The 11,956-nt window shown below is 37.9% G+C and overlaps 1 protein-coding gene and 1 long non-coding RNA gene across 3 annotated transcripts; both read left to right on the top strand.

Annotated features, from left to right (window-relative positions):
* The first annotated feature begins 6 nt into the window (after positions 1-6).
* LOC113077174 (uncharacterized) lies at positions 7-4,173 on the top strand. The gene is made up of 4 exons (XM_026249635.1): positions 7-820; positions 1,010-1,108; positions 3,492-3,536; positions 3,635-4,173. Exons 1-4 carry the CDS (start codon positions 25-27, stop codon positions 3,883-3,885), a joined length of 1,191 nt encoding a protein of 396 aa, XP_026105420.1. The 5' UTR covers positions 7-24; the 3' UTR covers positions 3,886-4,173.
* A 162-nt stretch (positions 4,174-4,335) lies between these two features.
* On the top strand, positions 4,336-7,744 carry LOC113077171 (uncharacterized). 2 transcript variants are annotated; one of them, XR_003281264.1, is made up of 4 exons: positions 4,336-5,164; positions 5,471-5,508; positions 6,932-6,987; positions 7,141-7,744. It is a non-coding gene; the product is annotated as an uncharacterized LOC113077171 (long non-coding RNA). The 2 variants fall into 2 exon arrangements; XR_003281263.1 differs by having other exon boundaries at positions 6,932-7,744.
* Positions 7,745-11,956: the final 4,212 nt, after the last annotated feature.

Below are 11,956 nucleotides of genomic sequence, written 5' to 3' on the forward strand. Positions count from 1 at the left end.
CTCTACTCCTCAAAGTGGTCTGAGATGATCTCACACACTGCTTTGGTGACACTGAATGAGGCCAAATTTAACAAGCCATCAACACTTCCCTTCACCCAGGATGTCCAGTCTCTTCATCAGCTCCTTGAGAAGACTGCAGATACTGCTTTTCAGAAACTACAAGAGACTGCATCTCCTCAAAGCTATGCAGAACTGGCCAAAGCAACACTCACCAGAATCATTGTTTTCAACCGCAGACGTGCAGGAGAGGTCTCTAAAATGCCGCTGAAGGCTTTCAATGAAAGGGACGGCACTTCTCTCCATGAAGATGTAGCGATGGGCCTGAGCAAGTTTGAGCAGAAACTCTGCAGCCATTTCAGTCGAGTTGAGATCAGGGGGAAGAGGGGAAGAAAGGTTGCGGTTCTTCTCTCTCCTGATATGGTCGATGCCCTGATGCTACTGGTCAGCAGGAGAGGTACATGTGGAGTGCTAGACACTAATACTTTCTTGTTTGCTCGGCCAAACTGCCAGAGTTACTATAGAGGCCAGGACTCTCTGAGGGTATATGCAAGGGAATGTGGAGCTCAAAATCCAGAATTTCTCAGATCCACTCATCTTCGCAAGCACGTGGCTACGCTCTCTCAAATCCTAAACCTGAAAAACAACGAGTTAGATCAGGTTGCTGATTTCTTAGGGCATGACATCCGTGTCCACCGTGACTATTACAGACTGCCAGAAGCCACTACTCAGCTTGCTAAAATATCAAAGCTACTGTTAGCCATGGAAAAGGGCTGCCTTCCTAATCTTCAAGGCAAATCCCTTGATGACATTGAGATTGAAGGTACGTCCATCCTAGCATGTTTAGCACAGGGGGTCTTTTAAACTCACAGGGAGGTTTAAGAAAAGTAATCTCTGAAATATGTCTTGTGTTCGTTGTCATTAGGAATGGTTTATAAATGGTGTGTGATTGTGTTATTTCACTTCTGAATGCAGATGTTTTTCATGTTCTGAGTTTTATTTTTCATTGAAGATGAGATCAACATGACGGATTCTGATGACAGTGATCCTGAAGAAAGTGAATCTGATGATGAGGCTCTTGCTGGAGCTGCGGGAAACTCCAGTAATGCTGGTATGTGTCAGCTAAGTTTTTTTTATTTTTAAATCATCAAAGTCAAAAATTATATTGGGTAACACTTATTTTAGGGTCTTCTAAACTAACAGTGGTTTGAAAGTGTTGCCCCCCTTCCTGATTTCTTATTTTTTTGCATGTTTGTCACACTAATGTTTCAGATTATCAAACAAATTTAAATATTAGTCAAAGGTAACAAATTTAAAAGTAAACACATGCAGTTTTTAAATGAAGGTTTTTATTATTAAGGGAAAACAAGATCCAAAACTACATTGCCCTTTGTTCAGAAGTGCCCCCCACCACCTTTGAAACTGGTTTATCACACCTGAGTTCAGTTTCTCCAGCCACACCTCTTCACAGTTAAGAAATCTCTTAAATAGGACCTGTCTGATAAAAAGTGAAGTAGACCAAAAGATCTTCAAAAAACTAGACATCATGTCGACATTCAAAAATATGCAGACACAAATGATAAAGAAAGTAATTGAGATCTATCAATCTGGAAAAGGTTATACAGTTTTGGGACTCCAATGAACCACAGTGAGAGCCATTTTTCACAAACTAAAAAAAGTAAAAAGTTTATTTGATCAGTGTTTTTTTACGATACAAATCATTGCAAAGCAACTTCACATAAAATTAAGTTTCTACACTATTTAGTAGTAGCTTATAAGTGGTGACTGTCAGTTTATATGCATATGACAGGAATCAGACATAATCAACCAGACGATGAAAACTATTAACAGCAATTATAATGTGATTGCATAGTAAGCAGCAATAATTGTTAGTTCTGTATGTTGGTTCAGTGTTAACATCATCTGAGTTCCTCTGAGGGGTCAGCATCATCTCTTCTCAGGTGTTCTGGATCCAGACTTTAGCTTGTGTAAATCCTAGTTACCACAGGATGTCAATCCCAGCAGAAGCAGAGAAACACATAGAGACATCATTAGCATAGCTGCTGTTCCAACCAAGTACAATTAATTAGTTTAACCCAAGCTAAATTTGATCAGATACAACTGCAGTCACAAATTATGAGATGCATTATTGCTAATTGAAAAATATGTTTTTAATCTAGATTTAAACATAGAGAGTGTGTCTGAACCCCGGACATTATCAGGAAGGCTATTCCAGAGTTTGGGAGCCAAATGTGAGAAAGCTCTACCTCCTTTAGTGGACTTTGCTATCCTAGGAACGACCAAAAGTCCAGCGTTTTGTGACCTTAGGGAGTGTGATGGGTTGTAGCGTGGTAGAAGGCTAGTTAGGTACGCAGGAGCTAAACCATTTAGGGCCTTATAGGTAAGTAATGATAATTTGTAACTGATACGGAACTTAATAGGTAGCCAGTGCAGAGACTGTAAAATTGGGGTAATATGATCATATTTTCTTGACCTGGTAAGGACTCTAGCTGCTGTATATGGTGGTGGTAGTGTCATGGTCTGCTTCTGGACCTGGAAAACTTACTGTGATAAATGGAGAAATCTGCTGTTTACCAAAAAATCCTGAAGGAGAATATCTGGCCATCTGTTGTGACCTCAAGCTCAAGCAAACTTGGGTTCTGCAGCAGGATAATGATCCAAAACACACCAGCAAGTCCACCTCTGAATGGCTGAAGAAAAACAAAATGTAAGAGTGGCCTGGTCAAAGTCCTGACCTGAATCCTATTGAGATGCTGTGGCGTGACTTTAAAAAGTTGTCCATGCTTGAAAACCCTCCAATGTGGCTGAATTACAATTCTGCTTAGATGAGTGGACCAAAATTCATCCACAGCGCTGTAACAGACTTTACATTTAATTGGAAGTTATCGCAAACACTTGATTGCAGTTGTTGCTGCTAAGGGTAGCCAAACCGATTATTAGGTGTAGGGGCAAACATTTTTCACACAGGGTAATGTAGTTTTGGTTTTTGTTTTCCCTTAATAATAAAAACCTTCATTTAAAAACTGCATGTTGTGTTCATTGGTTTTCTTTGACTTATATTTACATTTGTTTGATGATCCGAAACATTAAAGTGTGATAAACATGCAAAAAAATAAGGAACCAACACTTTTTCACACCGCTGTAGTTTCTTATTAGTGTGCGTAGTAGTAGTAGTAGTAGTAGTAGTAGTGGTGGTGGTAGTAGTAGTAAGCACTTATTAATAGCTTATTTTACATGACCTTATTCTACATCCCTAATCCTACCCAATACCTTAATGTAACAACTATCTTATTTACTTTTAATAAGCAGAAAATTAGGAATTTGAGGGAAAAGTTGTAGTTAATAGTGTTCCCTATTATAAAGTGTTACCTTGTATTATATTAGTCCAGCATTTATAACAGGATATTACTAAAATATATATATATTATTTATTTATTTATTATTTATTTTTTTTAATGACTGATTGTCTGCAGGTGTTCAGAAGATGCCCATTGAGAGCACCACTGAACTTCCTGAAGGTACCAGAGGTTTAAATTGCAATGGCACCATCAATGTTGCAAAGCACATGAGCTCTCGTAGAGTTAGAACTCACTAAAGTATGTATTCTTCTGTACAGAGAGTGAGAGTGAGGCAGAAACTGAAAACCCACGGAGAGGGCAGAAGGTGTCCTGGTCAAACGCTGAAGTTACAGCTGTAATGAAACATTTTAAGGGCCACATAGCTAAAGGAAAACTGGCCACACTGACTGAATGCCAGCAGTGTAAATCTGCTGAGGATCCTGTTTTGGTGAGACGCAGTGCACAGAACATAAGGGATTTTGTAAGAAATCGAGGAATTAGCTTAAAAAGGAAAACCCAAAGCAAGTGATGTTACAGTACATTTTGTGTGTTCTTGATGCCATTCAATTAACATTAGCACTTTGGCTGTTGTTTTTATTTCCCATAGTGCAATACTGTTATGGCAGCAGTTCATACGAATATCTCCTTGTAGAAATCGAGGTTGACTGTTAGTTTGTCAAAAATTACAAAATTGTGTCAATTTCTCATTGATTTTTGGATGACCTGTCCCTTAAAGAGAATTTAACTTCCAGAATGAAAACTGTCATCATGTACTAACCCTCCACTTGATCCAGCCCTGCATCAGTTTCTTTCTTCTGTTGAACACAAAACAAGATCTGTTAGTATCTGAACAGTTAATGGGCATCATTGACTTTCATAGTATTTTTTTTTTTCTTCGTACTATAGAAGTTAACGGTGCCCATCAACTGTTCATAAACTAACAGATCTTGTTTTGTGTTCAACAGAAGAAAGAAACTGATGCAGGGCTGGATCAAGTGGAGGGTGAGTACATGATGACAGTTTTCATTCTGGAAGAAAACCATTCCTTTACAGATAAATCTGTTTCTCTACACATCTGCAGCATGTATTGTGTGCTCAGAGAGTTAATCTCATGCACACTGTGTGTTTAGTGAGGTACTTACAACATGAGGATTGCCTTTTGATTTGATTTATAGTTTTTTTTTTTTTTTTTTTTTAGTTGGTGAATTACACTTAATTATTTGATGTTTGTTTTGTGTGGCATTCCTTTTTTTTTTTTAAAGATTACCCGTTTAATTAATTGGCGAATTTGACAACATGTTTATTTTTATTTCACAAATTTAAGTCATTATTAAAGTACTTCTAAAACACATTGGTGTCTGTAATGTTGTGTATTGTGTTAAAGATCCTGTACTCTTTAACCACCTCAGTCTTAGTAATGCAGCATAGGGACATGTCTGTGTGTTGTGTATGGGGTCACGTACCTGTAAAACACATTGGTCCCTGTAATCCAGAGAATGGACATGTTTTGTGTATTGTAAAACGAGTGTCCTCATAAATCAATCGGACCCTATAAATACCAATTATGTAATGGGCGGGAACATTATAGGAGGGGCGTGACAGTCCTTGTGTACCACCAAAATATCATATTGTCATATTATCAATTCTATTGTGTGTAAAGAAAATCCAAAGTGATATTTGTGTTCTGCAGAGTACAACAAATTTTTTGATAGTTTTATCATCTCTGTAGGACACCGGGAAAGGGGTGTCCCCTTAAACCACCATCCAACTGGTTTGGCCATCAGAGTACTGCTAAACCACAAAAACCAGTATGTGTGTGTGTGTGTGTGTGTTCACTGCTCTTTGTGTGTGCACTTTGGTTGGGTTAAATGCAGAGCACGAATTCTGAGTATGGGTCTCCATACTTGGCTGAATGTCACTTCACTTTACTTTACTTCACTTTATTTCACTTTACTTTTATTTATAGATAAAATAAGAAATAAAGGAGTTTAACAGAAAAAAAACAACAATTATATTCCACAGCACTAGAATTCTTCTAGACTCTTTTATAAATCAATTGTTATCTGCATTAGAGACTGTTTGATCATAACTGTTCCCATACCATTGTTTTTCAGGTGTCGGAAGAGCAACTGATGACTCTGTGGCGAGTTCTGTAGGTTAATTTATGAGTTATTAATAACCATTAGCTCCACAGGGAACTTGCTCTGAAATTAGTCACATTATTCACATTAGATCAAAGCAAGTTAGTGTATTTCTACTGTTTCTACTCTTAAGCTCAGAGATAGAAATACACATAACAAAATTATAAACAACAGTTTTGCTTTTGCCCCCATTTTTCATGAGTTGAATTAAAAGATCTGAGACTTTTTTCTATATACACAAAATGCAAATTTCTGTGTTAGTGAGCACTTCTCCTTTGGCGAGATAATCCATCCACCTCACAGCTGTGGCATATCAAGATACTGATAAGACTGCATGATTATTGCCAGACTGTGCGAAGTTGCTGGATTTTGGCAGGAACTGGAACATGCTGTTGTATATGCCAATCCAGACTATACCAAACATGCTCAATGGGTGACATGTCCGGTGAGTATGCTGGCCATGCAAGAACTGGGATGTTTTCAGCTTCCAGGAATTGTATACAGACCCTTGCAACATGGGGCTGTACATTTTCATGCTACAACATGAGACGGTTTCTGACAGTTTGTGCAGAAGTTCTTTGGTTGTGCAATGCAATTGTTGCAGCAGCTGTCCGGGTGGCTGGTCTCAGACGATCTTGGAGGTGAAGTTGCTGGATGTGGAGGTCCTGGACTGGTGTGGTTACATGTGGTCTGTGGTTGTCAGGCCGGTTGGATGTACTGCCAAATTCTCTGTGCCTTTGGAGATGGCTTATGGTAGAGAAATGAACATTCAATTCATGGGCAACAGCTCTGGTGGACATTCCTGTAGTCTGCATGCCAATTGAATGGTCCCTTTAAACTTGCGACATCTGTGGCATTGTGCTGTGTGATAAAACTGCACATTTTAGAGTGGCCTTTTATTGTGGCCAGCCTAAGGTCTGTGCAATAATAATGCTGTCTAATCAGCATCTTGATATGCCACACCTGTGAGGTGGATGGATTATCTCGCCAAAGGAGAAGTGCTCACTAACACAGATTTAGACAGATTTGTGAACAATATTTGAGAGAAATAGGCCTTTTGTGTACATATAAAAAATATTAGATCTTTGAGTTCAGATCATGAAAAATGGGAGCAAAAACAAGTGTTGCGTTTATAATTTTGTTCTGTGTATAATCGACCCAATGACACTATCAACATTTCCATTTGTCCTGCTCACAGTGAACAATATGATTCATCTTCAGTAATTTGTGTATATTTGACAATCACTGTGGTAATTTTCCTGTCATTGGATCTTTCATTCTAACCTCATGTTTGTATGATAGATTTGCACTAAACCTGTAGGTTGTACATATTATTTTACTGCAAATGTTTAGGTAAAATATGATTTTTCTGCACAAAGTAGTGATGGATGGTTCTTTAACAGCTTGATTTGCTGTATTTTCACTGATGTTTAGGAGCAGACAGTAAGACAGTATTGCACACAGTAAGAAACATATCCAAAAAGAACAAGGTGAGCAAATACTTCTTGATCTTTCATCAATGTCCACCTTCCCTCAACATGAGCTGTATTACTTTTATTCTTATATAAATCTGTCTTGAATTAGGCTCAAACCTCATGCTGTAATAATTCTGGGTTGAAACAGCAACTGTGATGTTGATTCAGGTTCACTGTGATGATAAAGTGACTAACCCTTCCATCAGAGGAAAAAAAGCCGGAGTCAAGAAAACTACAGTCAACTTTATGCCTCTGTGAACAGGAACCATCACAAATCAGCCAAATTATTATACAAAACCACATATGCAGAGGAATATGAACCTTGTCTCCTGATGGTTTCATTCAGTGCCATCATGATAATAGCAATGTCTTTTATGTATTAAGAAACAAGCTCTGATTTATTTGTAGTTATTTGATATTCTTGTCAGTTTGCTTTGCTTTTCAGCAATTAAATTGGATAAAATCATGAAAATGTGTTGTTCAAAAGAAAAAAAAAGGATTGTGAGATCAGATTAGATCACAAAACCAGTCTTGGTTTTGATCAGGATCAAATCATCAGTGTGTGTTGTGCAAATCATTTTAGCAAGATTGAGATCCCGATTTGGTCATATGAAAAAGTCTGTATCTGGATCATTGTCATCCAATCCAATTTTGCTTTGAAAAACCAGTAGAATATAACACAATTACCTGATCTTGCATATAAAAAATATGGGATTTCCAAAACCGTTAACAGGCAAAGCTACATGATGATATAAGTGTTTATCCCAATGTGACAGCAATGACAATTTGGTCTTTGGATCGTTTGAGCAGCTGTTTGTAATATGCTTTGTTTGTCAATAATAAAATAGCTTATGTCAAATGTATATATATATGGTGAAATATTTTTTCTATCATTACACAAGCTAGGTCAAGATAAATAATTTAATTACAACAGGATCTGATAGTTTTGTCTCAGTTTGTGTTTCTGTTTAATAATCATTTGAGACTATGTTAAAGCAGCGTCGTTTCCAGCACACTCAGGACCCTATCATACACCACAAGATTTCTGCTAGTTTCAACCCGAAACTCATTTTTGTCTTTTTCACATCCTGTTCCGCATTGTTTAAATAGCAAATGCATTTGCACCCATTTGTGTGCCCATGGGTGCGCTGGTCTGAAAAGGAGGTGTGTTCAGGTGCAATGCTAGTTTGAGGCAACTGAAATGATTGCACCATTGACCAACTAAAACCTGGTCTAAAGTTTTGTGCAACGTTTTTTTTTTTTTTTTTTTTTTTTTTGAGCACATTATTAATATGCGCCTACTGTATAGGCAGAAGCACAATGCACGTACACTTTGCTTATTACAGACACAGGGATGTGCAGCACACACATTTTTTTTAGAAATTCCAAATTAAAATAGCAAACCTGCCATGTTGTGAGCACAACTGGCTTTAAAAGGGAATGGGAGATGAGAATGATTTATGGCACGTTACACCCAAAACACACACATTACTCATTAAGAAAATAGGGACTACCCTTTCAGACCACGTGTCAGGCTTGCCTACCGGTTTTCCCGTCCTTAAACTAGTAAAAGTGGATTCAGACATGCCCTAAGCGTAACGGCACTGTGTGCGTTAGGCCATGCTCTTAGATCGTCATAATAGGGCCCTCAGTGTCTGGATTCACACACTCCAAAACTGCACTGTATTAGTGGACAAATGTAGGGAATATGAGTGAGTGGATATGGGGTGATTGCACATACAGCCGGAGTAATTTTACTAGGGAGCCCTCAACTGTGTGTATTAGTGATGCGTGGGTCAGATTTTTTCCAACCCATGGGTCCCACTTTTCTGAAATTATTTTGCCAGTCCCGCAAATAAAGTAAAATTTCTTAACCCGCCCCGACCTACTGGGACATCAAACAAGTTACGTTGTTACGTAGACCTTCGTATTGTAACCTTATCAAAGGACCTAATAAAATCTGAAAATATATGGCATTATTTTCCTGACAAAAGTCGAGAGCGCAGATATTCATGATCTCCTACAAAACTGGACACACGCTCTTAGATATACTCTGCTCTCATCCGAAAACCGCACTTAAAACGCGTCTCTCCTCTCGCTCAAATCTCTCTAGTTTCATGCGCTGTAGATATTAATTATTTATGCACCTGAATAGGCTATATCAATCCAAGTACACAACGTACACAATATATAGGCCTATATGACCACATACATTTTTTGAATCATATGCTTTTTTGTTTGTTTAGATAAATTGTTTAGAAGGGTTTGACCAAATTGTTAAACAAGGTTATTTACAAATCATCCAAACACTTCTAATATTATAAAATTGTTAAGAAATTACAGATCCATCTTTGAACTCTGATTGGTTGAAAACTTTTGACGTTTAATTCAGGTGAAAAAAAAATTAATATCTACAGTGCATGAGAAAAGAGAGATTTGAACATGCACAGGACACCGTTTGAGCAAGAAGAGAGACACGTTATAAGTGCAGTTTTGTGCAAGAGTAAAGAAAAGAGATTTGCATTAATGTGCTTTTGTGCTGCAATAATGCGTTCTTGACATTTGTCGGTAAAAAAACTATTAAAAATATATATTCTAAATATATTATATAGGCTAAAGAGAACACAACATTCATGGATCTAAAAAAAAATGTATGACCTGTCCTAACCCTCCCCGCAAATAAAGTGGCAATTTCTTTACCTGCCACAACCCGACCCGCGGGTCCGTGGGTTATGAGACGACCTGCGCATCACTAGTGTGTATATATGAATGCACACAGACATAAAGATTCTTTAAAATATGCCAAAGAAAGTATACTTCTACATGTCTAAAACCAGTGTTCTTAAATTAATGGCTGCAAAAAATGCTGAGCATAAATTCTGGCTGCATCTGAGGCAAGTACATCAAATTATATCTTTCATCAATTTTTACAGATTATATAATGCTTATTGTTGCTATATGGGTGCTTTGTTTTTCTTGTTGTTTAATACACTTGGACAAAATCTCATGATATAAACGATTAAGCGCTTATGGAACAGATATTTCAAACATACAAAAGTATATTGCTAGATGACAAATAACCTACTTCTACGATCTTCAAACACACAAAAACATTAACCTTTACAGACTCAGGGCCCTATTTAAACGATCTAAACAAAAAGTGTAAAAGCGCACGGCCCAGGTGCACTCAGGGCATGTCCAAATCCACTTTTGCGATTTTAACTTCGGAAAAAACGGTTGGCCCGCCCGAGCGCATGGTCTAAACCTGTTGTCCCTATTCTCTTAATGAGTAATGGGTGTTTTTTGGGCGTTACGTGCAATAAACCAATCAGAGTCTCATCTTCCATTCCATTCCCATTGCCTACAAAAAAATCTTATGCATTGCAATACTTTAATTTTATTTATATTTGGCATGTTTGTGTGTTGCTGTGGATCCCTGTGTTTAATAAGCAGCGTGTACGAGCTTTGTGGACCCGCTATACTAACACGCTCTTTATATAACAAAGAAATGATTGCGCCAGACTTTAGATCAGGTTTGAGCTGGTCTATGGCGCAGTTTATTTTCAGGTCCTTAAAATAGCAAATGCGGCTGAACACACCTCTTTTATAGACCAGCACGCCCATGGGTGCAAAAATGATCACAAATGCATTTGCTAATTAAACAACGTGGCGCTGGACAGGAAAAAGCGAACGGCGCCGGACTGAAACTAGCAAACACACTTGCGCCACATTGTGCCGGGTGTATTATAGGGCCCATGGTGTTCGAGTAAAGAAAGTGCTGTACTACTCAAACAACCTCAGTTATTTTTTTACCTTTGCATTGCAAAAAAGTTGAGATCTGTCTCTTCTAGACTGTGCGTGACACATCAATCTGAGTGGAGGCAGGGTGAAGTTATGAGGTTTTGCTGAGAGTTTGAGGATGCAATGGCGTAACAAAGTTTTACAAGCTCTTTTTAACACTTGTCATTTGTTAAATATGTGTGAAACCCTAAAAAAAAAGAATTATAAAAGAGATATGAGGTTTGGATATTTTTTTATGGCACACCTTGCTGGGCTAGGGTCACATCATGTCACTTTATAGTATTTTCAGAGCAGTGATCTCACTGTTGAGGTTTGGAAACATGTTATTGCTGGCTGTGAGAACTCAAGTTTGTTTGACCACAGAGGTTATTAAAGAAACTCACTTGAAGAAAGAAGAGGAACTGTGATCTTAACCCACACACAACTGATAATCTCTGGACCCAGTTTGGACTGATGGGTGTGAATTCTAACCAGTCCCTCCAGAAAAACGTGAGTTATGCTATTGCCTGATTTAATGCATAATTAGCCAAGGGCCGCATATTTATGCGGGGTCGCATTTTTTCAAATACACCGCGCTTTCGCCACATAAATTGACTATTTCAGGAAGCAAAATATGCGGGGGTAGAATGATTTCATAATAATAATAATTTCCGTTGCAAAAAAGTCACATATATCTTAGCAGAAAGTTGAAAAATGTTGCGTTTACTTCACACAAGTAAATCGCCATTATTTCCCAATGGGAACCTTATGAAGTGACGTACATAATTGCGCGACGTGAACATCATCTGTGAAGCCCGCAGTGAAACCAGGGTGAAGGACGCAAATTATTCTTATCTGCCAACAAAAATAAGCACAAAAGACCGCGCGAAGCAGTTACCCGGTGTGTTACGTGACAGTGGGGGCAAATTATTCTGAGAGAGGAATGAGGATGAGGATGGCGAATGATAGGCCTGTGTTAAAGGCTACGCAGTTAGATTTCAATTTCACAGTGGACTGTTGTAGTGTCATTCAGAAGTTGATGCACCTCTACAATTGTAAGATTGTACTTTTTTGTTACAGAATAGTAACAAAACCTTACAGTTGTAAGTATATTAGTAGTATGTAAAATAATTTACGTTGCAGTAAGAGATTTCACTTTGCAATTCCTGTAAAACAGCATTTGTATATTTGTGTGTATATTTTT

The sequence above is a fragment of the Carassius auratus genome, unplaced genomic scaffold, assembly GCF_003368295.1.
Source record: "Carassius auratus strain Wakin unplaced genomic scaffold, ASM336829v1 scaf_tig00021918, whole genome shotgun sequence".
In the NCBI taxonomy this organism is placed as follows: Eukaryota; Metazoa; Chordata; class Actinopteri; order Cypriniformes; family Cyprinidae; genus Carassius; species Carassius auratus.

Coding starts and splice junctions, on each gene's coding strand:
- LOC113077174 (XM_026249635.1), top strand. CDS start 25: ATGATCTCACACACTGCTTTGGTGACACTGAATGAGGCCAAATTTAAC. Junction 821..1,009: donor TGATGACATTGAGATTGAAG/GTACGTCCATCC, acceptor TTTTCATTGAAG/ATGAGATCAACATGACGGAT. Junction 1,109..3,491: donor GGGAAACTCCAGTAATGCTG/GTATGTGTCAGC, acceptor GATTGTCTGCAG/GTGTTCAGAAGATGCCCATT.